We start from the raw sequence: 27,938 nt of genomic DNA on the forward strand, positions 1-27,938 counted from the left end.
ACCTCCTGCGTGACTGCCAGCACCTGTTCCAGCTGCACTTTCACATCCCTTTGAGGAGCTGCAGGATAACTTTAACTGGGGCTAGCATCTTATGACTCTTGGCTGCACCAATGAGGCCAATGAACAGCGTGGTTACTGTTGGTGATCGAGCAGGCAGAACAAAGTTGGTGTGCTGACTGCATAACGCTGAATAGGCAAGGGTTAACCATACATCCCAATCCCTTTGCCTATTTTCAGGGACTATGCAACTTAACCCCCATCTGGTGTCTATATTGGTCAGACCTAAACCATTCTTTCAACTTGGGCCTGTCGTGAAACTTGTGAATAGATGGGCGATTTGTTGTGATCATAGGAAATAAAATAACAAAAGGGAGGGACTTTATTGTGAGCTAGTGGTGTGCTTCCATTTCATAGAGAGAGTTAAATGTTTTAGCTGGATGGGGCAACACTCCACATCAAGCGTGGCTGACCAGGTCCTTTCTAACCAGCTGGGAAGGGCAAAGAGCCAATGGATTTGTCCGCAGGAAGTTCGGGGTCCCAGCATCTCGTGGACCTTTAGGTGGTGAAGAAGTGGAAATTGAGAGTGTGTGACCACTGGAAGAGGTGGAGTGAGAGTTGGATATTGGCAGCAGTAAAAGGTGAAGTGTCAGGAAAGAACAGGCCAGGTTGGAGAAGGACTGGATGGGTGGACAACATCAGAAACTGGGCGGGAGAGGAGTGACGGTGACATGCAGAATTGCAGTGAACAGAGAGAGACAACTAAGGCCCCTCGTGGGCTATGGCCAATTGTGGTTGGGTGGAATGGTGATGATTCAATTCTAATGCTGTGATCAGGAGTTCTAGAATTATGATGGAAAATGATCTGGTGTATAGCAGAATCCAGTGTTTGAACAATGCCTTTTTAATTTGAGTCAGCACGAAATACCAACGATTTACCATACTGCTCTTTTAAATGGGGCTTAAAGCAATTTTTTTCTACTCCTTTTCTTCCCCACACCCCTGCCCACCCCCTCCAAACCCCCACACTCGGTGGGAACTGTCAGGCCTCAGTTTGGATCCATTGCTCTTTTTTTAGGATTCATTTCAAACCTGCCAACTTCCTCTATATGCCAGAATGATTCCACATCACAGTGCGTCTGAGAGCTCTCAAAACAGACAGAGACCTCCAGCAACAAGGATTTTAAAATATTCAATGTGTCGAAGTCATGTGAATGTGATGACAAACCTTCTCAAACCAAATGCGCTAGTCATATGACAAGTGGTTTAATATTTAACCAGCATCTAGTTGGACCCAGTTAGGCTGAATCTCAGTTAACTTTGTAATAGAGATGGAGATGGAGATAAGATTCAATGTCAGATCACTAAATCTGACCTCTGACTGAGATTTCTTCAAACTTCAAAGCATCAATGCAAAGGAATGTTTAAAATTCTGCTTCCCCCTCCCTGTGTTTTCAATTTTTAGCACGTTGAATATTATCCAGCTGTTGCTGGAAGAAGACAGAGATTGGATAAAGTGCTTAAGAAGCATTAATCTGCCATTATTATTTAACTTTATTTTTAAAACGCTGCCCTTCAGACTGGATAACAGGAAGTAACCCCCATGTATATTCCTAGAACACCTTCATAGCTGAGATGTGTGATAAGTGAGGCTACTGACTTATGGGGGAGGGTTTGCCCCTATTGTCAGGCGGGTGCAGCAGACAGGCTGGGAGCAGTCAGACAACAGCCTGCCGCCGGAGAACGGGCCCCGATGGTAATTTCAAGCCAATCAACGTCCAGCCGGCGTGAAACGCGTGCTGCTAGCCTCAGGGCTGCCTGGGTGGGGGCAAGAGGGGAGCGCGAGTGCTGAGGTGTGCGCTTGGTGAAAGCTCCCTGAAGGTGCACATGGGCTGCCTCAGGGAGCTGAAGATTTTTAACGTGAGAAATAAAGATTTTAAAGATAAGGAAAACATGTCCCCCACCTGTGGCTCTGTCGCAGGGACATTGTGAAATATGAGTTTTAAAAATTTTTAGTGTTTTTTTTAGTCACTGTTCAAAACCTCATCCCGCCCGTGGATGAGATTTCACAAATAACGCAAAGGCCACCCGGTCTATTCACCCACCTGCCAAGCGTAAGGTTAGATAAGCAGCGAAAAATTCAATTTCATTAGCTGGCTGAGGGGCTTAACAGCCTCTTTATTGTTGGCGGGCGTGCTGCCCACTCTCGTGCACCCCCACCGACCAAAATGTCGCGCGAGTGGGCGATGACATTGGGACGCTCAGCCGACATCATCGCGTGCTATTTCACGTTTGTGTGTGTGTCGGGCGTGCACTTGCATACTGAGCTGAAAATCCTGCCCATGGGTGTTCATTGGAAAATAGATTGACTTCTAAAGCCTGAACACAGGATCCAATGTGCTAACAACAATAGTTGATTTGTTCGGTTGCTATAAACCAGTGGCTCCACTTGTAAACAGGTGGCACCGCTGCATTCATTTCCCCCCAAAAAATGCTCGAATCCTATGTAACAAAAGCTGGAATTCTATTTATTTAGTCTTTGTAAATCATTGGTGGTGATCTGCGATTTGCAGAGTTTTGATTTTGGTAAGTGATAACTTATTGATTGCACCTAGTGTAAATGTGAATTGTTCCAGCTAATCCCAATTTCCTTTCTCTGATAGGTATTGAGATTTCTCTGCCTCGACACAGATTCATGGTAACCATGGTAGCGAACTTCATTGCAATGGGAGGTCAGCTGCTTATGCCAGGCCTTGCTGCCCTTTGTCGGGATTGGCAGGTTTTGCAAGCTATCATCATTTGTCCATTTATTTTCATGATCCCTTACTGGTGGTAAGTTTACTGACTTTACAAAATGTGCTCATTTTAATTTCTGATCGATTTAATTTGTAGTTAATTGGACTGATTTAGATCTTCAGCCATTTGTAATGATCATCACTTCAATTAATATTTGCTGACGTGTTTTCACTTTTGTGATGCCTTTGGAGAGCTGCTTCATTTTTTAAGGTTCCTCCTTTAAACGTTGATACAGTTCTGAGGTCCTCCCTGGCAACTATCTCTGTCTGAAACAGATTGTTTGCAAACTTGGTATCATGTTTGACATTGAGATGTCCTTCCTAATACAAGTATGTTCCATCAGCAAAACCATCTACTTCCACTCCTGTAACATTGCCCAACTCTACTCCTGCCTCAGCTCATCTTCTATTGAAACTCTCATCCATGTACCAATGTCTCCTAGCCATCCCATCTATTAATTTTATAGCTGGACATTGACTGGGGATTTACTTGTTCCCCAATTAATAGACACACCGAAAAGTGTTTTTTGGTTTGAAAGGTTCATGTTTGTTATGTGTAAATAAATGCTTTGTAAAAGATTAGCCTCAGTTCTATCCTTCACCAGCTGGCTTTCTGGAATATAGCGACATCTATCACCCTTTGTAAAAAAATGAAACTCATCCAAAGCTCTGCTGTTGGAATCCTAACTAGCACCATCCTATTCATCCATCATTCCTGTTCTCACTGACTTGCATTGGCTCCCTGTCAGGCAATGCCTTGATTTTACAATTCTCATCCTTGTTTGCAACACCCCCAAGGCCTCATCCCACTCCCTGTCTCGTTAATCTCCTCCAGCCCTACAACTACCTTACAATCTCTCTCTGCTCAGCCAATTCTGGCATCTTGAGCAGTCCCTCTTTTAATTGCTGCAGCATTTGGCATTTGAGCAAACTCTGAAATTCCCTCCCTAAGCTTCTCTGCCCCTCGTCCTTTAAAATACTCCTGGAAACCTACATCTTTGACAATCTGTATTTATCTCTTTTTTTTATGTAGTCCAGAGTTCAATTTTGTCTATTAATGTTCCTGTGAAGCACCTTGGGGCGTTTTACTACATTAAAGGCACCATATAAATGCAAGATGTTTTTGTAGTTTGCTGTGGTCACAGATGTTGTAATTGGGATAGCCAGGCTACATCAATGTAGCCTCGTTTCTAAGGCACATGCTTTCTATGAGCGTCACCACCTCCCTCCCCGCTGAGACTACAATCGCTTCTTCTGCCCCAAATTCTGATGGTATAAGCTGCCCAAAGAGCAACAGTTTTATTATTGGAGTAAAGGTTTTTTTATTGAGTACACCACCAGAGAAGTAAGGTCCTTGTAAGTCAGAAGATACAGTAAAGAGACACCAACATAGAATCCTTTAGACACTGGGCTTGTTGGTTATGATTTGAACAGGCCTCAACTGATAGAAGGATATTCCAATATTCGCCCTCCACCTGGACCCCTCCCTCTGGATTCTTACTTTCTCTCGATCTTTTCATTGAGAACTGTCGGCGTGACATTAGTCGTCTCAATTTCTCTGCTCCTCTCACCCATTCTAACCTGTCTCTCTCTGAACTTACTGCACTCCATTCTCTCAGGTCCAACCCTGACATTGTCGTCAAACCCGCTGACAAGGGTGGTGCTGTTGTTGTCTGGCGCACTGACCTCTACCTCGCGGAGGCTGAGCATCAACTCGCAGACACTTCCTCCTACCTCTCCCTGGACCATGACCCCACCACTGAACATCAAGCCACTGTTTCCAGGACTGTCACTGACCTCATCTCCTCTGGGGATCTCCCTCCCACAGCTTCCAACCTGATAGTCGCCCAACCTCGGACGGCCCGCTTCTATCTCCTACCCAAAATCCACAAACAGAACTGCCCCGGTAGACCGATCGTCTCAGCTTGCTCCTGCCCCACAGAACTCATTTCTCGTTATCTTGACTCCCTTCTCTCTCCCCTTGTCCAGTCCCTTCCCACCTACATCCGTGATTCCTCTGACACCTTACGTCACATCAACAATTTCCAGTTCCCTGGCCCCTACCGCTTCCTCTTCACCATGGACGTCCAATCCCTCTACACCTCCATCCCCCACCAGGATGGTCTGAGGGCCCTTAGCTTCTTCCTCGAAAAGAGGCCCGAACAATCCCCATCCACCACTACTCTCCTCCGTCTGGCTGAACTTGTTCTCACGCTGAACAATTTCTCCTTCAACTCCTCTCACTTCCTCCAAATAAAAGGTGTGGCTATGGGTACCCGCATGGGCCCCAGCTATGCCTGTCTCTTTATGGGGTATGTGGAACATTCCTTGTTGCAGTCCTACTCCGGCCCCCTTCCACAACTCTTTCTCCGGTACATCGATGATTACTTCGGTGCCTGCTTCATGCTCTCGTCAGGACTTGGAAAAATTTATTAATTTTGCTTCCAATCTCCACCCCTCCATCATTTTCACGTGGTCCATCTCTGACACTTCCCTTCCCTTCCTTGACCTCTCTGACTCAATCTCTGGTGATAGACTGTCCACCAATATCCATTACAAACCCACCGACTTCCACAGCTATCTCGACTACAGCTCCTCACACCCCACTTCCTGTAAGGACTCCATCCCATTCTCTCAGTTCCTTCGCCTCCGTCGTATCTGTTCCGATGATGCTACATTCAAAAACAGTTCCTCTGACATGTCCTCCTTCTTCCTTAACCGAGGTTTTCCACCCACGGTGGTTGACAGGGCCCTCAACCGTGTCCGGCCCATCTCCCGCGCATCCGCCCTCACGCCTTCTCCTCCCTCCCAGAAACATGATAGGGTCCCCCTTGTCCTCACTTATCACCCCACCAGCCTCCGCATTCAAGGGATCATCCTCCGCCATTTCCACCAACTCCAGCATGATGCCACCACCAAACACATCTTCCCTTCACCCCCCTTATCGGCATTCCGTAGGGATCGCTCCCTCCAGGACACCCTGGTCCACTCCTCCATCACCCCCTACTCCTCAACCCCCTCCTATGGCACAACCCCATGCCCACGCAAAAGATGCAACACCTGCCCCTTCACTTCCTCTCTCCTCACCGTCCAAGGACCCAAACACTCCTTTCAAGTGAAGCAGCATTTCACTTGCATTTCCCCCAACTTAGTCTACTGCATTCGTTGCTCCCAATGTGGTCTCCTCTACATTGGAGAGACCAAACGTAAGCTGGGCGACCGCTTTGCAGAACACCTGCGGTCTGTCCGCAAGAATGACCCAAACCTCCCTGTCGCTTGCCATTTTAACACTCCACCCTGCTCTCTTGCCCACATGTCTGTCCTTGGCTTGCTGCATTGTTCCAGTGAAGCCCAACGCAAACTGGAGGAACAACACCTCATCTTCCGACTAGGGACTTTACAGCCTTCCGGACTGAATATTGAATTCAACAACTTTAGGTCGTGAGCTCCCTCCCCCATCCCCACCCCCTTTCTGTTTCCCCCTTCTTTTTTTTTCCAATAAATTATAAAGATTTTCCTTTTCCCACCTATTTCCATTATAAAAAAAAAATTAAAAAAAAACCCACTAGAGCTATACCTTGAGTGCCCTACCATCCATTCTTAATTAGCACATTCGTTTAGATAATATCACCAACTTTAACTTTAACACCTATGTGTTCTATTGTACTATTGTCGTTGACATCTTTTGATGATCTGCTTCTATCACTGCTTGTTTGTCCCTACAACCACACCAACCCCCTCCACCTCTCTGTCTCTCTATCTCTCCGCCCCCCACACACACACCTTAAACCAGCTTATATTTCAACTCTTTCCTGGACTCGAACTCAAGTTCTGTCAAAGGGTCATGAGGACTCGAAACGTCAACTCTTTTCTTCTCCGCCGATGCTGCCAGACCTGCTGAGTTTTTCCAGGTAATTCTGTTTTTGTTCTCAACTGATAGAAATCTGGCCTTGCTGATAGGTTGAAACCCTTTACTTTAAAGGCTGAGTGCTGGGTTTTTTTGGGCTGATTAACCCATGCTGACAGACAGTATGGAAGGCCTGTGGGTATTGCAATATCGTCAAGATGTGAGTGATATTACACCAGGTATTTGCTAACAAGGATGAGATTTGTTTGCACTGGGCTCAACCAGCTAAGCTAATTTCCCACTGTAAAATAAACTGTGTAAACTAAAACCGTGAAATTTCTGGTGACGCGTTTCACTGTGTTTCTCACATTTTAAATTTAAAATGACCCCGAGTCAATTCTGTGCGATTCTTCACACTAATATTTCCTGAACTGCGGTACCTTTTTCTTCTAAGAATGAGTTTCGTTCAAAACAAAGCTATCAGCTTGCCTTGAGGATGTTAGAGCAAAGCGACTGTGTTGCCATATTGAACTGACATTTCCCTTGCCTTCTGCTCACTGACTTGTGTCACTGAGACCCCTTTGCTTATTAGCTGCTGAGTTCCTTTTTCTGATTTTCATTTTCTTTCCTCCTCCTCCTCCTCTTCGAGGCAGCTGTGGTGAGAATGTTATTGTAGCTAGCAACTAATATTTCCAAGCGCCCGTCTAGTCTAGACAGCTAATGTTGGCAGCTGGATACATCCAGTCCACGGTGAGCGTAGTTTCTGGGAAGTGGCATTCATGGAGAGCGTGCGCTTTGGAAATGAGGCTACAACATTGTAGCCCGACTATCCCAATCACAGTCTCTGTGACCACAACAAAGAACAAAAGTAACAGTGTTGGATACCGATCAACAGTGAAAACCCGTTCTCATTTTATTTTTCTGCCCTTGTTGCCTGGGGACAGAGGCTATTGTGGCGTGACAGCTTGACTATTCTTTAGGTTGTGCCAATTCACAGAATTCTTTAGTCTGGTGGATACAAATGCAGCTATTGATTGCAAGAAAGAAAGCCTTAAGCCCCCACCAGTAATGGTCACACAGCAGGATGAGTGCATCTGAAATGCATTAATTTCTGCTCATCAATTGAGGTGAAAAATCTCTGGGCCCGATTTTAACCCTGTGTGCAGGTACCAGGGTGAATGGTAAGTTCAAATCCTGGAAGCAGTTACCGCCCGGAGAGATTTTAACTCCTGGGCCTTATTGTAATGTTGGAGGTGAGTCTTCCACACAAACTTGGCTGGAGTCATCTGCACAGTTGGGGCTGGATAAGTGGGATAATGCATAGTTGGAGGATTAGCTGATGGCAGAAAGGTTAAGGGTCATGGATTTAAGGTTTTGGTCAAGAAGAAGAACTTTGTTACACAGCAAATGGTGATGACCTGAAACTCGTGCTTACGAGGGTAGCAGAAGCAGAGACAATGATTTCAAAAGGAAACTGAATGGGCACTTGAAGGAAATAAACTTGCAGGACTACAGGGATAAGACTGCTTGGATTTCTCTACCGAGGGCTGGCACGAGCATGCACCTGATGGGCTGAGTGTGTGCTGTAATGATTTTATGACTCTATGATCCATGGTGACGGTCACCGGTGCTATGGTAGTTGTTTGGTAGGTGCGTGGGATTGGGCAGGCTTCATGGTTTGGGTTGATGTCCGGAGTGCAGGAAGGGCCCGAGGTTTTATTGTGGGGGAGCGGAAGGCCTCTCTTGCTTCTCCTGGCCCACAAGCAGACTGCATTCCAGGCCCCCTGCTGGTCAAGATCACATTTGTCATCAGGTTGCTCTGCGAGATGAAGGTTCGTGTCATTGTTAACTAAAACGGTGTTGGTCCTACTGGCATCAAGAGGTCATGACTTTTTCCCAATTATGAGGCCCTCGCAGGGTGTCTATATAGAAAAAAAATATAAAAAGCCATAATAGTCTTCAAGTTCAATCCTTGAAACTTCTGACAATTTGTTATTGCTTAACTAAGAAACATTTGAACCTTGTGTATGGGGTATTTACATGACGGATTACTGTAATGATGCTTCTAATTACCATTACGCCTTTTTTCTTCCTAGTGTTTTCCCAGAATCACTCAGATGGTTGCTGGCTACACACCAGCTCCAAGCTGCCAAAGAGTTATTTCTGCATTTCCTACACAATAATAGAATAGACATGGATGATAACGTCAAAGAATTTGTTTCAGGTAAGAGGGTCATGGGGGTGAAATGTTTACCTTGGCGGGCGGGTGCGTGCCCGACACGCTCGAGCGTAAAATAATGCACGTTGATGTCCGGCAAGTGTCCTGATGTCACCGCGCAGTCGCGCGATACCTCGGTTGGCTGACGTTGGCAGCTCACCCGCCGACAGCCAAAAAGCCCGTTAAAGCCATTAAAGGATCAATTCAATGGAATTTTTCAACCTAACGATTGGCGGGCAGGCACAAATGCCAAGAGGTCTTTGCACTTTTTTTTTAGAAACCTCATCCACGGGCGGGGCGAGGTTTCCAATATCAAATAAAAATTAAATAAAATTTTCAGATTTCACTTCTAACATGTCCCTATGTCCGTACTCATGTGGCAGAGTCACGGTGAGGGGAAAATGTTTTATAACATTTTTCTAGCCTTTGTTTTTATTTTTTTTAAACTCTCCATCTCCCTGAGGCAGCTCTGTGCCTTAGGGAGATTCTCAAGCGCATGTGCGAAGTTCACAGTCACCCTGCTCGCACTTCAGCACCCCCCCAACCCCACCCCACCCCACCCCGCCCCACTCACATAGGCAGTGCCGAGCGCTGCTGCTCACCCTTCACACTGGGCAGGTCCTAACTGGCCCGCCAGCTGTGAAATCGCCTTCCATCCTCAATCGCGGGCAGCAGTCGGCTTCCCACCTGCCCCCACTGTGCCTGCCGGGTAAGGGCTAAATTCTGCCCATGAAGCGCTATAGGATAATAGAGGTGCTCCAATAGGCTAATGAGATGGCCAAGTTCGTGAATGAGAGAAGTTCCAATTTCACTTTAGGTGTGGCCTCTTCAGGAAAGCAACGTGATTGAATTAGTCATTTATATTTTATTTTTTTCCCTTTTTAGAACTTGATAAAGAGCCAAAAACAAGGCCCAAAAAAACTTTTATCATCAAACTGCTTTATACAAGGATCTTATGGAAGCACGTCTTAGTGCTTTGTGTGAATTCGTAAGTATGAGTCTAGTAAAGCACTGTTGAAAAATGTGTTTGTCTTTACCGGCATGTATTTTGCAAGCTCACTCAGATGATGGTTTAGAAACCAATTAGTTTTTTTCCCTCACTAATTTTCTGGTCTGGCCATCTCTCCCAGCAGTTTGACTTCATGCAGGAATATAGTTGCGTAAATACTAGATGCCATTTGTCACCTTGGAGCAACAGGTCATTGTTGATGTCTGACTCTTATTGGTGAGTTTTGGCAAACCTTATTTGCCACAGGGATGATTGGAGAGTGATGAGGAGCTGAAATCCTGACATTTATGCTCTCGCACTCCCTTACCCTGGCTGCTGACCCAATTGTAGCAGCTTGGCTACAGCCCTCGCTGAGATCACCACACAGATCATGGGTCAAACCTGGGACTTTCATGGTCTTTATGGCCCAGGTCCTCATTCGTTAGGTATGCTAAGCCATTGTAGGAGCTACGTTGTTCTTGAAGTTTGTGTGTGCTTGATTGTAGGAGTATAGGAGGCCAAAGGTGAAAGGTTGAGAATGGGGGTGGGGGGAGTGTTAGTGGTGAGCCACAAGGGAGTCAAGGTCACACTTGCTGATCTGGCAAAGGCTGATGAGATGAAAGATGAGGGGCCATTTTGCTATTGGGAGAGGTGAAAGCGGAGGAAATGGTACAATAAATAGTGGGAAGATATCTAATCCAAGTAATTTTGGGGGTATGTGGTTTGCACCATATATTTCAGGAAACCCCACGGTTAGAGATGGAGATGGAGGGAGGGAGTAGGAAAAAATATTGGCCACATAAAAGTGAGGGTCAGATGGAAATAGGAAGTAAAACACAAGAACTTTGAAGGTCTGTTTGAAATCAGGAAACAATATAAATCATCGATGTAATGGAAGAAATCGGCAAAGAGTGGGACTAAGTAAGCTTCAAACAAGGTTGAGAAGTTTGCCTGATTTATTATTTGTAGTAAAAGTGTAGATGTACGTGTAAAGAATGCATTTTAAATTTACCAACAGATAACAAAGGAGAGCTTCCCCCAGTTAGTGCGCCATATATCCTAACAAAGTCAAGAACTCTGAGAACCACCTGGGCTACCTTATTAATACCTTTTGAGTTTGATTTATTTTGCATGAACTCGTTGCCTACACCAAAAAGCTTATAAAGTGAGAAGCTAATGGCTGTCGTCTGCCATCTGTGAAGCTTTTCCCCTTTTGAAACTATCTTGATTATGCCTTTTACATTTTAAAAAGAAACTAGCAGAATCACTTGTGTGGATCTTTTACTCCTCTAATCTGGATACTGTTTGACAGATGTTGCTGTTAAAGAGTGAGGCGGCACAAACCCTTGTAAGGAGCAGCCTCATTTCCAAGTGCTAGAGGCATTTGATGAATTAGATTAACAGAACTACGAAAGCGGGACAATTTGACAGAGCTGAATCAACAGGTATATCTGTAATTGAAGCAGCCTTGGATTAAAGACTGCATCCACTACAGATGAGTTCAGTTCACTGATGGTATTAAAACTCATTCCAGTCACTCAAAAAGCTTGGGGATTCAGATGGTGATTATAACCGTGTTGAGATTTGCTCTTTAATATTAGATGTCCTTCTGAAGTCATTAATTAGATGGCAGGCTGATGATTCACTCACCAGCATTGAACATCATCTTTGATACAGACAATGGGATCAAATAGCCTTTTAACTTTTCTTCCCAGCTGTAATATCATTTTCTAATTTTATACTGCTATGAGTAATGCAGTAATAATACTGTTCAGCTACCACAATAACTTATCTTGATTAATTGTTGGACTGATTTTATAATTAATTTTCTTCCATTGGTTGGTTTAAAAAATAATAGGTCATAAGGAGTGAGTAAATGGCTGTAATTTAATTTGGGAGATCTAAGGGCATTGAGATATCATATGAGCCTTACACTTGTAGTTTAAGAATGTGACAAAAATAGATATGTTAGACCCAATTTTAACCTCACCCACCTAATGGGTGTGGAGTAGATTCAGGTTGATGGAGAGTGAAATTGAGTAGAGTTTTAAAAAGTCATCGATCCAAACCCCTGCCTTTCGGCTGGGCTGGTAAGGTTAAAAGGCTATTTTTATATTTCAAATTTAGCCCAGTCTTAAAAGTAAAAGCAGCACAATAGGAGCAGGAGTGGACCATTCAGGCTATCTACCCTGCGCTGCTGTTCAATAAGATCATGGCTGATCACCTATTTTCAGTCCATCTTCTTCATGCTATCCCCATATTCTTTACATTTTCTTAATATCCAAAAATCGATCACCCGTGTCCCTGAATATACTTGATAACTGAGAATCCAAAAATCTTTGTGGTAGAAAATTCTGAAGATTCACATCCCTTTAAGTGAGGAAATTTTTCCTCATCTCAGTTCAAAATGGCCAATCCCCTATCGTGAGACAGCGATGCCTAGTTCTAGACATCCCTGAGTCCTCTCAGCATCCACCCTGTCCAGTTCCTTAAGAATTTTAAGGGTGGAGTTTTATGGTCCCCCCCACTGGTGGGTTTGAAGGCAGGGGAGATATAAAATGCAGCCTGTGGCAAGCCCGCCACTTACCCACATGTCCCCGACGTCTCATTTTATGGAGGGCATTGGAGGCATTGGGTGTCCTCCCCGCCCCTTGAGCTCATTGAGGACTCCCAGAGTGGCCACCGCTTAAAATTGGTACAGCTAGGACCACAGAGCCCATCTCCCCAGATAGGGGAAGAAGCCTCGCCCTTAGCCAGCTAGAGACCTGCAGAACATAAAATGGCTGCAAGACAGCCAGAGTTGACAGGGATGCGTTCCCCACCCACCCTTGGGTGACAGGACCCTGTCATATGAAAAATCCTACTCTAAGTGTCTCAATAAGATGAGCCCTCATTCTTTTAAATCTAGAGAGTATAGGCCCAGCCTACTGAATCTCTCCTCATAGGACGATCTCCTCATCCCAGGAATCTTTGTAGTGAACCCTTGTTGTATTTTCTCTCAGGCAAATACATCATTCCTAAGGTAAGGAAATCAACTCAGTTGTTGGAACAAGACCGCTTGCCTTTTTGTGTAAAACCAATGAATTGAAGGTGTGTTGAACCAAGTGTGAAATTAATATATCTAATGTAGACTAAGGGATGACTTCTATTGAATGACCAAACCCAGGGGATATTTTTGGTCCTCATCAGCACCCTATGTGGCCTCTTTCTCAAAATCTTATATTTAAAGGTCCTATTGATGATATGGTTTGGCTATTCACCATTGCTTGACTGAATTTCAATGCAAATGCCAGATCAAAGAAATTATCAGTATATATATATATATATATATATATATATATTTAGAAAGGACTTTTAAGAGTTTATTTGGTCGTCTTGCATGGAGCATACCAAACTCCAGAAGCTCCTGCTCATGTAATTCTTCCAAATTATATTGGAATTTATTCTAAGAATTGCATAGTTATTTCTAAGAATAATATTGTCTTCATATCTACCAGAAGGAGTAACAGGAAGCTACTCTGAATGATGTATGTGCTTAACCCTTGTAGACCCCAATTTATTATCTCCCTTTTATTGCTTGCTTCTGTAAGTCATGTTTTTGTAAATAATCTGATTTATGTATATTAGCCTTTTAAGAAAAATGTATTATGCAGTTGATACCCATCTTCTGAAAGAGATTGTGTGAAGTAGTTTAATCCCATATGCTTTCCAAAAACAATTTTACCATAAAAGTCGATCCTGTTAATGCTAAAGCAAGCTTTCACCTGTATGTTTTAAAAATTGTAGGTTTCCATTGCATAGGGAACACAGGCTTATTTATAGCTCCCTGTGAATGCAATTAATGATTGGAGAAAGGGTTTGATTTGTAATCATGCATTCACAATATGTACCAAACGTTTTTATTAAAGCCGTTTGTTTGCTTCTGACCACCCAGAAATGTAGGTGTTTGTTATCCATTAGCCCAATGCTTAATTCACCAGAAAGATCTTATCTTCTCATTCAATGAAGGTGCCAACTAGTTCAGGGATGGGGTTGCACAAATGCTATCAGCCTTGGATAATTTCCCCCAAGTGACAATTGTCGATGTGTCCACCTGTTTGACTGCAATGCTGGGAAATGGAGGCCAGTTGCATTGTTCCTGTCAATGTGGGGCTGTAACTGCCTGCTCCTATTATTCATTTGGAAGAGTATTGGAGTTCAGTTTGCCATCCAGACTGGTCCCGAAATTGGCAATTTGTAAACGTCTGTTGATTCTCTTCCTCCTTCTTCACCTATTTTTTGCAGACTTACAGGATTTGGGATCCATAACTGTTTTGCAAAGAGTCTGATGGACTACAAAGTGAACAGTCTAAGCAATTTCTACATCCGCTACTATCTCATGGAAGTGATTGGCATTCTCTCCTGTGCAATCATGTGCGTTCTTGTAGGACTAATGGGACGAAGGGGCACGCTGCTGCTCTTCACCATCCTTACTGCACTGGCTTCTCTCCTTCAGTTGGGCCTCATAAGCTGTAAGTTCTGGTTTTGTTTGTTCTCCCACTAACCCCTACTTCTTTCCCTCTTTTTTTTGAACTTGGGGGTGGGTGGAATGGTATTAAGGTTGTATTCTACCCAGGAGCAACATTCTTTCACGTGCTGCATGAAGATGGACAGGTTCACCGGAGAGTTTTAGGTGGATGGGGGAGGGCAGGGTGATGGTGATCAACATTTTGTTAAGCTCCAACTCCCAGATAAGCAACTTTTTAAAACCATAATCTACCTCGGAAAATAAACTCAAAAGACCACAATCTATTGTAGCATGTTATCTAATGCCATCTGCCATTGATAATGTAAGAACTTGCACTTTAAGGTTTTTTCTGTGTGACGAATTGCGGAAAGTGAGAGTTGATAGAGAAATAGCAAGGGGAACAGGGTATCCAGGACCTGAGTGAACAGGGCAACAAACAGTGTATCTCCGTAACCAATCAGATTGAAGGATTGTGAAATTAACAGCGCAAGGATTGAGAAGGTAGAGAATGGGTGAATTTTATGTCAAATCAGGCACATGAAGAGAAATAGAGGGAAAGAAAGATTGGGTTAAAAGAGGAAGAAGAAACAAAAAAAAAGTAACTTCTTAAAATCTCCAACAACAATTCAAATCTGAAGGAATGAGACTTGTAATAGTTGATTTTCAATGTCTAAGAAGTTGACGGGTAGTAATTAACACTTATCACATTCTTAAATGCATAATTAGACTTGAAATTACTTGATTTAACTTTAATTGGTGAGTTTATTATACCGTACAAATGCAGGAACTTCATGCCATTCAATATATTTTAGTGGTGAGTCAAACAACAAAATACTGTTTTTAGTGAGGCTAACGTCCAAGTGGTGCACCTCCGACAGCAACTTTTAGATATTTGAGTTTAACCTCATCTGTTCCTTGCGAGTTCCAGTAGCCTCAATGCTCTTTTTACAAATGTTTGTTTCTAAGTATTAACAGATTTTGAGCAATATTAATATTTGGTTCTACATCGCATATGGCCCTTGTTTTATTTGGAAATTATGTTCGTATGTTCCTTTGTCCCACAGTCACCTTCAGATTAAAAATATTTTTATTTTGACTGGTCAATAGTATCATGTATGAGTCCATAAACCTTGCAATCTTTATATTATCCGGATAAACATTTCTTAGGAGCCTTTATTACACTTCTTTGAAAGTGAATAAATCACCAGGCCCAGATGAATTGTATCAAAGGCTGCTAAGGGAAGCAAGGGAGGAAATAGCAGAGGTTCTGACCATCATTTTCCAGTCCTCTCTGGGTATTGGAGGGCTGCTAATGGTGGTGCTGTTGTTTAAAAAGGGATGAAGGGGTAGACTGAGTAATTACAGGTCTGTCAGCCTAATCTTGATGGGGGGTAAATGTTTGGAAAAACTTCTGATAGTATAAATCGTTACTTAGGTGTAGATTAATCAAAAACAGCATGGATTTGTTAAGTAAAGGTCATGTCTGGCAAACTGAATTTTTTTGAGGGTTGTAAAATGAAGCTCGTTTGATGGAGTCTATGGGGATTTTAGCAAGGCTTTTGATTAGGTCCCATGTGATGGATTGATCAGCAAGTAAAGAACCCATGGGATTCAAGGTCACACACCAAGTTGAATCCAAAGTCGGCTCAGGCAGGACTCAAAGGGTAATGGTCAATGGGTGTTTGGTGCTGGTTCCATTGGGGTTACACAGGGCTCCATATTGGTCCCTTGCTTTTCGTGATACATATCAATGATTTAGACTTCAGTGTAGGGGACATGATTAAGAAGTTTGCAGATGATCCAAAAATTGGTAGTTTGGTTGATGGTTAAAGAAGCTGTAGACTGAATGAAGCCAGCAATGACTGGTCAGGTGGGCAGAAAAGTGGCAAATGGAGTTTGCTCCTAAAAGGTGAGAGGTATTTTATTTAGGGAAGACAAATACAGCAAAGGAATGCACAGTAAATGGTAGAATTCTGAGAAATATTGAGGAACAGGGGACCTTAGAGTGTGTTTTACAGATCCCTGAAGGTAGCAGGACAGGTAGGTAAGATGGTTAAGAAGGCATATGGGATGCCTTCCTTTAGCCAAGGCATAGCGCAGGGACACCCATGGACCCCAGAACAGACAGGTTATTCTAGAACTGTGTAAAATACTAGTTAGACCATAGCTGGAGTACTGCGTACAGTTCTACTCACTGCATTACAGAAGGATGTGATCACATCAAAGAGGGCAAAGAAGAGATTCATGAGAATGTTGCCAGGAATGGGGAATTATAGCTATAAGGAAAGATTAGATAGGTAGGTTTGTTTTCTTTGGAACAAAGGAGGCTGAGGGGAGATTTAATTGCGTTATAAAATTACGAGAGGCTCAGATACATTGAATAGGAAGGACCTATTTCCATCAACATAGAGATCAATAACCGGGGGCATTGTTTTAAAGTAATTGGTGGAAGCATTAGAGGGGGGCTGAAAATTTATTTTCATCCAGCAGGTGCTGGGGGTCTGGAACTTGGCCTACATGATTGGCAGAGGCTGAAACCCACACGGCGTTTTTTTATAAAAAAGGACTTGACCATGTATATGAGGACTATGGCCCAAGAGGTGAAAAGTGAGATTAAGGTTGATAGCCCTTTTGGCTGGCACAGAGGCGATGGGTCAAATGGCCTGCTTATTTGCCATAATTTTTTATACATACAAACATACGAATTAGGAGCAGGAGTAGGCCTTTCGGGCCCTTTGAGTCTGCTCCACCATTCAATAAGATCATGGGTGATCTGATTCCAACCTCAGCCCCTCATTCCTGCCCACCCCCGATAACCTTTGACCCCCTTGTAAAGAATCTATCTACCTCTACCTTAAAAATATTCATTGGCCCTGCCTCCACTGCTCTCTGGGAAAGTGTTCCAAAGGCTTGTGACCCCCTGAGAGAAAAAGTTTCTTCTCACCTCTGCCTTAAATGGGAGACCCCTTATTTTTAAACAGTGGTCCCCTGATTGTCGTCTCTCCCACAAGGGGAAACATCTTCTCAGCATCCAGCCTGTTCTTATATTTCTATGTTACACACACTCATCCATTCATAATGCTGTGAGTTTGGCCTCGTGACTTTCTTGGATTTTTCTAAAAGTCTCAATGAAATGTCTCAAATCCCTCATTTCCAAAATTTTTTGTTTTGTTTTCAGTAGTAAATGTGAATCTTTGGATAAAAGGCACCACTCCACAGCAATTTCACTTCAGATATAATGGCAGCTATAAATATTGCTGAAATTAATTTCTGGAATGGTTAAATTGTACATTGTGTATGAATGAAAGATACCTGAAAGCCATTCCATGCTGTAACTTGCAGTTGGACGGCCTGTTGCTTAGAATTTTATATAGATAGTTTAACTGGGATTTCCAGTGTTCTTGGAAATTACTTTTGAATGTTGGCCAGAGAGATTGTCACTTTTATGTGTTTATTTATCAAGTTCTGGTAGACCTGGCAACATTCTGCAAGTATTACATGAAGTGTTGTAACACAAAAGTTAGTGGCTTTATGTTCAAGCACTAATACATGAATAATTTTGTGTACGCATGCACACACACACAAACACACACACACACACACTCACGCATGCACACATACTCTCTCTCTTTAATTAAACTGCATTTCCATTTTAAACAAGATAACAAACTTTTTTGTGTTTAGAGATAGTGAGCAATGTGAAGCGTGTCACATGCAGGCATCACTATTATGATGAAAATGACATAAAGCTCATGTCCCCCTCAATCAAACAATTTCTTTTTTCCAGCATTAAGACCATGCCCCTTTCAATAGCAAACAGTATCAGTGCCCGAAGGGCCTCTTCTGCACTGTGTGATTCTGTATATCAGCAGCTTTAAGAACCGTCATCCTCACTATTTAAAGTTATCATAATTGTCCAGTGATGCTTTTGATGATGCAATCTATTCTAAAATCAGAGTCACTTAATTCAAACTATATATAAATTTTGACATTAAATTCCTGCTTTCCTGTGTTATTTGTGTCACTTAATTTGAATTTCTGGATGATTCATTTTATTGTGCACAAAGAGCGACATGGATTTATTTGGACTGGATTGTATGTATGAATTACTAGCGACAGTAATCTGATGTATTGTTGGCATTTTAGTTCATTTTTGTTAAAGATATCCCCATACCCTTCCACTTCCTCCCATCTCCTGTTGAAGCTGCTGCTTTCTATTATAGTGCAGTCCCATATGGAACAGCAAATCCTTCAGCATCTCACCCACTGGTGATTCATCTCACGTGCGGATCTCAATAGGAAGTGTTGGTCGGGAATTTAACTGGGGCATCAAAGATGAGCCCAGTCCCATACTATTCCAAAAGCCCCAGAGATGTCAAACTGAAGCATCAGTCGCTATGTCAGGGTCAACTCTCTGGCTTTTTCTTCCACCCCTGCCTTAACTGAAGGAAACAGAGGTCCGGGTCCTCCCCTCACCCCAACCCCCACCACCATAAGAGATGAGCTACCTTGGCACAACCTAGAGTCATCTTGATTTGCGTGGTACTGCCACGCCGGGCAGTCCTTTAACAAAATGGAAAATTGGGGAAATTTGTACAAGAGAGGTAAATAGTACATTAATCCCATGTGACAGTTTCAATCCTGTAGGACTCCATACTGTCTAAAGTGCAGCAACTATTGCAGCTGAAACTATTTCTCTGTGGCGCAATGCTGCAGCTGGATGTTCTAGAAGCTGAAGTGGTCTGGAAGCTTCCTTGCTTTATCCCCCTGCCCAGTCTGCCGCTGATTATGTGCCCTCCCCCTGTTGGGCACCAGATAACCATTTTATTGGGAAGCGCCAACCTGCAAACTAAGACCTCAACTAAGGTCACAATTCAGTCAGAACATGAGTCTAGCTTTGTTAATTTTTCTTGTGCGTCCGCTGATCAAATTGAACTGGGTAAGTGCCCAGCTACTAAAGTATCAGTAATTCTTTAATATCATATCCACAATAAGCTGCCTCTCTGCTTTTTGCATCATTAACTGCTCTAGCTGCTTTACCCTAGGAGCAGTCACTGTGATCCACCAGAAACTGGCTCTGTGATTCTACCAGGCAAGGGAGGCAAACTGATGGGCTGATTATTTAAAAATAACCACTATATGCTTCAGCAAAGGGTGAAGTGTGAGAGCTTACTAACTGATTTGTAAACATTTACAAGGAACTATCTGAATTTGATGCCTTGAGGTTTTGTGAGCCTTTACCTGACCCTGCTCTAAGAAATCTCTCCCACACAGAATGTTGTGCAGTGTGTGTATGACCATCAAACTGGGCTGAATTCAGAGCTGTCATTCTTGTAAGCTTCCAAACCAGTTTAGCAATAAGCTAGCATCACCTGGTTGAGGTTTACAAGTAGGATAGTCTACCACACCCCGTTTCGAGAAGGAGAGAAAATTGGAGGATTAGTCATTTCAATTTCTTGATTTGCATCCCTGAATGACTAATCACTGTCTCTTGGTGAAACTCATTTTTATCAATCTTGATGACATGCTGTACCGTGGACCTTGGCCATTTTCTTGCATTACAACATTAACTACAATCAAGTACTTAATTGGCTGTAAAGCACTTTAGGATATGCTGTGGTCATGAAAGGCACTATCTAAAAATGCAAGTCTTTCTCGTGTCTAAAGATGTGCAAACACCTTGCATGCAAAGGCCTTATACCTGCTCAATCCTGGTGTGGCACCCGGCAGAGGTTCGCTTATACTGGTCACTGCGCAGAAGTCCAAGGGCCAGCTAGAATATAGAGCAAGTAATTAAGTCAAACAGCAAAGGTGGAAATTGTTCAGCCTTTTCCCCTGCCCAGCATATGTTGTCCAGATCTGGCCACTGCAGAGGAGTGCACTGAGGACTCAGGCCAGGGGAGGTGGGCTGGCACGGTGGTATTGTCACTGGACTAGTAATCCAGAGACTTGAGTTCGAACCCCACCACGACAGATGGTCAAATTTGAATTCAATAAAAATAAAAATCTGGAATTTAAAACCTAATGATGACCATGAAACCATTGTTGATTGTCCTAAAAACCCATCTGGTTCACTAATGTCCTTTAGGGAAGGAAATCTGCTGTCCTTACCTGGTCTGGCCTATATGTGACTTCAGACCCACAGCAATGTGGTTGACTCTTAACTGCCCCCTGAAATGGCCTCGCAAGCCATTCAGCTCTTGAGGGCAATTAGGGATGGGCAGTAAATGCTGGCCTAGCCACTGAAGCCCCATTCCAGGAGTGAATACAAAAAAAAAATTTGCAGTTTGGTGTTTTCAGTCTGGCTGCAGCTGGGACATAACAGCTGCAGCTTTCACTCAGCTGGGACATAACAGCTGCAGCTTTCACTCAGCTGGGACATAACAGCTGCAGCTTTCACTCAGCTGGGACATAACAGCTGCAGCTTTCACTCAGCTGGGACATAACAGCTGCAGCTTTCACTCAGCTGGGACATAACAGCTGCAGCTTTTGCGATACGTGTCCATTTCAGCATAAAGTGACAGATTGCTGGTGATTGTGGAGCCGAAATATGAAAAGCTATCGACAGTCTCCAGTATCACGCTATGAAAGCTGATAGACGGCAGTATGGCAATATCCTCAGCCATGACATTTGTCTTCCTGATGCTGATGCTCAAACCAAACTCCAGGCATCTCTCGGCAGGACAAGGTCACCAACACTGAGATCCTGGAGCGTGCTAATTCCATCAGCATACACTCATTGCTAAGCCAATGATGTTTGTGCTGGTTTGGCCACATTCACCGGATGGATGACGACTGTCTACCCAAACACCTTCTGTACAGTGGATTGGCCACTGGGTCATGACTTCATGGGTGTCCATACCTCCACCACAAGGGCACCTGCAAGCAAGATATGAAGGTGGCGAAATCGACACTGACAACTGGGAGACGGTCACTGACAGTCATGACCTCTGGAGGGTGACTGTTTGGAAGGGCATTGGAAGAGACGAGCATAAACGACAAGCGTAGATATCCGAGAAGAGAGCTCAGAGAAAGCAGAGGCCAGCGAATCCTGCACCTTCTCAGCCCACTGCCTTACTCTAGAGCAAATGCAGCAGAGACAGCCGTGCCTTTAGGGAGGGAGTTGCAGGTTTTTGACCCAGTGACAGCGAAGGAATGGCAATATAGTGCCAAGTTAGTGGCTTGGAGTGGAATTTGCCAGTGGTGCTGTTGGTGTACTCATGCACCTGCTGCCCTTGTCCTTCTAGGTCAGGCTTGTCCAGTCCGCGGGGTCCGCGAAGACCCTCTCTGTGGGCCCCTAACGAATGTAAGAGATGTCAGTGAGTTTGAAGATTTCTGCAGGGGACTGCTCCTCCAATCATGGTTTGTTTCTCTCCTGCCTTTGCTGCTGATAGGCTCGCTATTAAGCTTGGGAGAGAAACAGGCTGTGATTGGAGGGGCAGCGAACACTGGCAACTATGAGCTTGTGAAGATAGAGAGACTCGAGCACGCGAGGCCTCCGCTCGCCACGTTTTCCCCCAGCTCTGTGTTCTGGCGCTGCTGTGGCTGCCTTCCTCCGGGTATGCCCGGTTTTCTCCGAGTTCCCCCTGGCTGCCCCCACATTGCTCCAGCTGTTCTCTGCGTTTCCCCCAGTTCTCGGCCCTCTCCTTGTTCGGACACCAGTAGGCCTCAGGCCTTGCTGCAGGTCTCTCTCCCACACTCACCGCACCTACTCTTCTCCCCCTCAAATGATTTAGTGAGGGCCGGTGAGTAAATGAGTGAGTGTGAGGGTAGCTGGCTGAGTGAGGGTAGCTGGCTGGCTGGCTGGTTGAGTGAGGGTGGGGAGGGTGGGTGGTGCGAGGGAGGGGAGTGTGCGTCTAGCCGACTCCCAGTCTCAGGGTTCTCATTTACCCTCACCTCCACACATCAACAGCCCCTCTCACCCACCCTCACAATGGGTGAGTGAGTGAGCGAGCACCCTAAGACTGTGGAAGTGAGCTGGACGCACACACTCTCACCCTTTCACACACTAATAGTCGTTATCATTTATTACTCATTTTTTGTTGTTGTGAGTTTTTTTTTGCTGAGTAAGTTGCTTCTTTTCATACGTCGGCTTTTTTGTTCTTGAAATTCACGTTTAATGCCACGCCAAACCTTATCTTTGCAAAATTTGGTCATTGCCCCCCCCCCCGCCTCCCCACCCCCCCACCTGAGTGTGGGGAAAATTGATATGTGCCCCCCCCGCCCAACACCCACCCCCAACACCCACCCCCAGGCCCACGCAGAGGCTGGACAAGCCTGTTCTTAGGCGGTAGAGTTGCAGGTTTGAAAGGTGCTGTCAAAGGAGCTTTGGCAAGTTGCTGCAGTGCATCTAGTAGACGTACTCAGTGCTGCCACCACGAGTCGGTGGTGGTGGAGGGGAGTGGGTGTTTCAAACATTGAATGCCCAAATTTCCAGTAGTTGTTCAGTTTTGTATTTATAAATTGTTGTGGGGGGGCCGGGGGGAGGGGTGGGGGGTGGGGGGGAGATACTAGTTTATGTGAGAAAAAGACCTTTTGGAAATATAGAAAAATCACGCTGCCGAATATCGTCGTCCATCAAAAGCTATTACGCAATTATTGAAACAAGTTGTTCCAGTGACTTTGCCCTGAAACTGTCAGGCAGCTCCGACTATAGTTACAGAAGGTGGGGCTTTCGGATGCGAAATTGCTTAAACATTCTGGGCTTCATGACTTACAGGCCTTTGTTTGCCGCCAGTGGCCCTCATTTATTAGCCAATCCTTCAATGTGCATTATCCCCCAAAGAGGATGGAATTGCTAATATTGAGTATCAGAACCAAGCCAAAGGACTTTGGCAAAAAAGAAAACAAAAACCTTCCTTGTATGAAATAATTTTGAACTTTTATCATCAATCCAAACAAGAAATGTAATAGTTTTAGGTGCATGTGGGATAAAGCAGTCTAGTTTTGTTAACTCACCTGTACTCTCTCTGGATACTGACTGACTGACCTGTTGAGTGTCTTGTCTATTTTCTGTTACTGTTTCAGATTTCCAGTGCTTTCAGTTGTCTTGTGTTTATAAATTGTACCACTGGTTGGAGTGAAGTTCCGTCAGCCTATTCTGGGCATGTTCATTCTCTCCAGTACTGGAGGATGGATTTCGTTATCAAGATGGATCATAACACTTGCCTCCCTCACGTTGGGGTTGCTGCTACTTCCCCAAATGCACCCCCCCGTGTGGATTTCTTGAATCTTATTTCACCGAGAGCAGTATTGAAATGCTAAGTAACGTTCTTCCAGGGATAATCTTTAGTAATCCAAATGCTTTAATGGGCATTCAGTTGAAAGAGTCTCGCATTTTTTGTTTTTTTACCCAATGGTATATAGAGCGTGCACAAAAATAAGGCCTAGTCCATGCAGAGAAAGTATTCTGCATATAGAAAATACATGTATTTTCAAATATGCACCCTTTTTTATTTATTATGCTTGATTTTAACCACTGCACACCCCCACCCCACCCCACCCCCCACCTTCAATGGAAGGAGTTGAAGTTTTGAAAACCACGATACCATCGTATTTGCAGCCGCTATAATATTAACGTTGGCGATTCGGGTCATCAGCTAGATTTCTGCTAAAAGCAGGCGAGAGTCTAATTAACATGCGAGGGTCATAACCCGATGACATCATCGGCACTGTGACGTGACATTCAAAGCAGGGAGAGTTCTGCATTGCCTGCAGCCCAGCAGCAGAATCGTGGCTGGAGGGGAGAACACTGATCGGAAGAGGCCCAGATAAGCTTAATGTGTTTTCCCCTAACTGATTGTGAGCCAGGTCCCCAGACTCTTCGAGGGGACCAGAGGCCTCCTCAGCCCCAACTCCCACCTTTCACCCCTGCCTCCCCCCACCATCCCCGCCCCCCAAAAAAAGCCTACTATGACCAAAACTCCAACGTTGGCCTTAACCCTTTCCCTCACCCCACCTGGTGCTGAGTACCTCCATCACAACTGCTCAGGAAAGCTTCCTCTCGTTGTTTGCTGGGGACTGTTCCCAGCTGTGGCAGAATTCCAGTTCCCACCGGTGAGTTGGTGAATCTGGACAGGCGTTGAGCAAGACTGGAAGGTTTTATTTAAATGAGGCTCCTACTGTTTTAAAGTGATTCTTTCATGGGATGTAGACATCGCTGGCAAGGCCAGCGTTTGTCACCCATCCTTATTGCTCTTGAATTGAGTGGCTTATTAGGCTATTTACGAGGACAATTAAGAGTCAGCCACATCATTACGAATCTGGATTTGCATGTAGGCTAGACCTTCTGGCCTACCCAAAAGGCAGATTTCCTTCCCAAAAGGATATTAGTGAGCCAGATGGGCTTATACAATCATGGTCAACATTACTGAGACAGGCCTTATATTCCAGATTTCTTTTTTAGAAATTGAATTTAAATTTCACCCGTTGCTGTGGTAGCCTGAACCCCTAGATTACCAGCCCAGTGACGTTACCACCACAGCAAGGTCAGCAGGGCCACATCCCCAAACTGTGTGCACAGATCCCTGCACCTCCCCCTCCCACCTATGAAGATCGAGGGCAAAAAAGACTGGAGTAGCTTCGCTGTGGATCAAATATAAAAACCATAGGGACAGGAGGAGGCTATTCATCCCCTCAAGCCTGATGGCCATTAAGTTAGATCATGGCTGATTTATATGTTAACTCCATTTATCAGCCTCGGTTCCATAACCGTAATATGCCTGCCAAACAAAAATCCATTGATCTCTGTTTTGAAATTTGAAACAACTATTTTACAGGGGGTGGGGGTAGGAAAAGAAAGCAGAGAGAGTTTCAAATTTCCACTACCTTTTGTGTGAAGTAATGTTTCCTGACATTATAGCTGAACAGTCTAGTTCTAATTTTATGGTTATGTCCCTTTCTTCTGGACTCTCCCACTGAAAGGAAATGTTTCTCTTTATCTCCCCTATCCGTGTCCTAAATTATTTCTCAAACCTCAATTATATAATCCTTATCTTCTATACTCAAGGACATACAAGCCTTTGTCTATGCAAAATGCCCTCATAAAGGCCTGAATTTTGGCTCCGGAGGCCTGCTTCAGGAAGTCCTGCCCCCAAACATGGCACCTACCATTTTCTTGGCAGGGGAGGGTTCCAGTTTGTACATTTGTGGTTCAGGGAGACAGCTGCTTCAGGCCGATCTGATTTTCTCTGGTGGATGTCCAAAACATGACTTGTGCACTTTAGACCTGGTGATAGAAGGCCTAAAGCTGCCGGAGTCCTTTGGAGAGGTGGGATACCCCTTTGGAGAGATAAGGCGCCTTTTTGGATATGGTCCCGGGACATCTTTGGGGGAGATCAGGTGCCCTTTGGGATTGTTAAAAATAGACATGAGAGTGTGTAAACTCAGTGCTACTGTCAAGTTCTTTGGGGCTCTTGAGGCATGTAAAACCCCTGCCCTTTAAAGATTTGAAAAAACACTGCAGTGTTTTTAAAATAAAAATCAGTGCTTGCTATTTCACCATGTGTGTTTACATAAGCCTGAGAGTTATCATTACAGGATTAATGTTGCATGATTGATTTCTCAGCCTTTTATTATCACAGTGGGGTGCCTGTCATTTCAGTTTGACATCTCCAAGTGGTTATAAACTCTTTAAAGTGGAACTATGAAGTCCAGTGCTCGTTTCCATAAGGATTAAAGGAAATTAAATGTAATGAATGGGTTTTTTTTTATCAGAGTTTTTTTAAATAGTGAATTTTTCCAAAGAAATTTAACGTGCCTGAGGTCTGTTCATGGTGGATACTGGGTAAGTTGGCATGGTAGTTGTAAGGGCAAAGGGTGGTGGGTAGGGGGCACTAAGTTGGCATAGGGTCTATAAAATCCCATGAGTGGGGGGTAGAGGGCATAGATTGGCATGGAAGGTATGAGAGGGCATGAGATGGCCTAGGGAGTGTGTGGGGATTTGGGTGGGGGGGGAGCTGAGGGCTGTTTTATAAACCTTTGACACAGCACTGGTGCATCAAGGCAGGCCTTCCACCCAAGCCTGCCTCTGCTCCGGGCAGCCTCTGCACTCTGTCCAGGATCGCCCATCACAATTCCCAATTTCAGCCTACCCAGACTGAAAATCCGGGTTCCAGGGCACTTTCTCCCAGGTCTGATTTGTGGAGCTGGGATTGTGCCAACTCTGTGCTCCTGATTCAGGAGCAAAATTTCAGGCCATTGTAGCCCTTTTAGCCACAGTATGATTCTAGTGAATCTGCCCCTGCACCCCCTCCAAGGCCAAACATTTAGGCTGAGTTGCAGCACCCAGAACTGAATGCAGTACTCCAGGTGACATCTAACCTGAGCTTAATGCAACCACAGCATATCTTCCATCCCCCTGTACTCCCTTGAGGTGAAAGCTAATATCCCATTGGCTTTTTAAATTACCTTTTGTACCTGTCCACTAGTTTTTAATCTTTATTTTCTATAAATGGATTCCACAAGTCTCTCTACTCCTCCACAGTTCCTGGCTTCTCACTGTTCTGAAAATGCTCTCACCCATCTATCTTAGATTCAAAGTGGATGACCTCCCCATACTGAACACCATCTGCCACAGTTTTTCCCATTTATTTAATCTGCTGTTTCCCTTTGCAACTTTTTGTTCATCTACACAGCCACTGCTCATCTGTGGTTTTATCCATTCTACTGTGCTCAAATTCTGATCCCTTCAAAATGAGCCTCGCCTAAATTTAACATGTTGAATCATGATTCACCCCCTCTCAAATCTACTACCTGATTCAGCCATGCTATGGTAGCTGACTAATTCTGGCTCTTGACTCATCGCTGAATCTAATATGGCCTGTTCCCTTGTTCGTTCTGTTCCAGAAAACTGTTGCAAACGCATGCAAAGGGTGCACTGCCTTTGGGACTCGAACTGTTCTACTGCCTTCCGGTCTGTGGGGTTGGTGGGTGGGAGGTTGGGGGTGGGGTGTGGGGTTGGGGCGGTAGTGGGGGGTGTGTGGGGTGGGGGGTGCAGGGTGGGGGGATGGCAGTGGGACATGGGATCGGTGCAGCCCTTTCATTTTGTTTGATGGTGTTTTATTTCAATCGTTTCCATGAAGATTGAAGCACTTTTCCTCGCACTTTCTCCCAAGAAAAGCAATTCTTTTGTGCCTCCGATTTTTCCTCCTACCTTAAAGGTAACAAGCTGTACCAAGATACCACCTCATGTGCATCTATGATTTTGCAATAATGCATGCAAGTGACTCATGTAAGTCCAGAGATTGAAGGGACAGTGTGTGTTCCCAAAGAAAAACCCCAGTGGGAAAGTTGGTGCTATAATGGGGCAATGTGAAATGGAAAGTAGCATAGGAACCAAGGAAGAAGATTTCCATAGTAGGGGAGTTGATTGAGTTGTACATCATGAATAAAGATTACCCACGATTGGAGGCATGGTGGAGCCAAAGCAATAAAACAGAGAGTGGACAATAGATGAACAAGGGCAAGGAGAGTCAAGAGAACTGGGGGAACATGGAGAGAAGCCCCAGTTTAAGATGTGTGTTAACTAACAATTGCAAAAGGAAGCAGAAGGAGTTGTTTTTTTGTCCAGTGCTGTTTTTAAATGC

General features: G+C 44.3%; 1 protein-coding gene across 2 annotated transcripts in view; it reads left to right on the forward strand.

Annotated features, from left to right (window-relative positions):
• LOC121276371 (solute carrier family 22 member 23-like) overlaps positions 1-27,938 on the forward strand; it is a 103,351-nt gene that overhangs the window by 53,573 nt on the left and 21,840 nt on the right. For both annotated transcript variants that reach the window (XM_041184700.1, XM_041184699.1), the window contains exons 4-7: positions 2,661-2,829; positions 8,736-8,863; positions 9,743-9,845; positions 14,130-14,356. In XM_041184700.1, the coding sequence (XP_041040634.1) occupies positions 2,661-2,829; positions 8,736-8,863; positions 9,743-9,845; positions 14,130-14,356 (627 nt within the window). The remainder of the gene's footprint in view (positions 1-2,660; positions 2,830-8,735; positions 8,864-9,742; positions 9,846-14,129; positions 14,357-27,938) is intronic.

Source organism: Carcharodon carcharias, chromosome 3 (assembly GCF_017639515.1).
Source record: "Carcharodon carcharias isolate sCarCar2 chromosome 3, sCarCar2.pri, whole genome shotgun sequence".
In the NCBI taxonomy this organism is placed as follows: Eukaryota; Metazoa; Chordata; class Chondrichthyes; order Lamniformes; family Lamnidae; genus Carcharodon; species Carcharodon carcharias.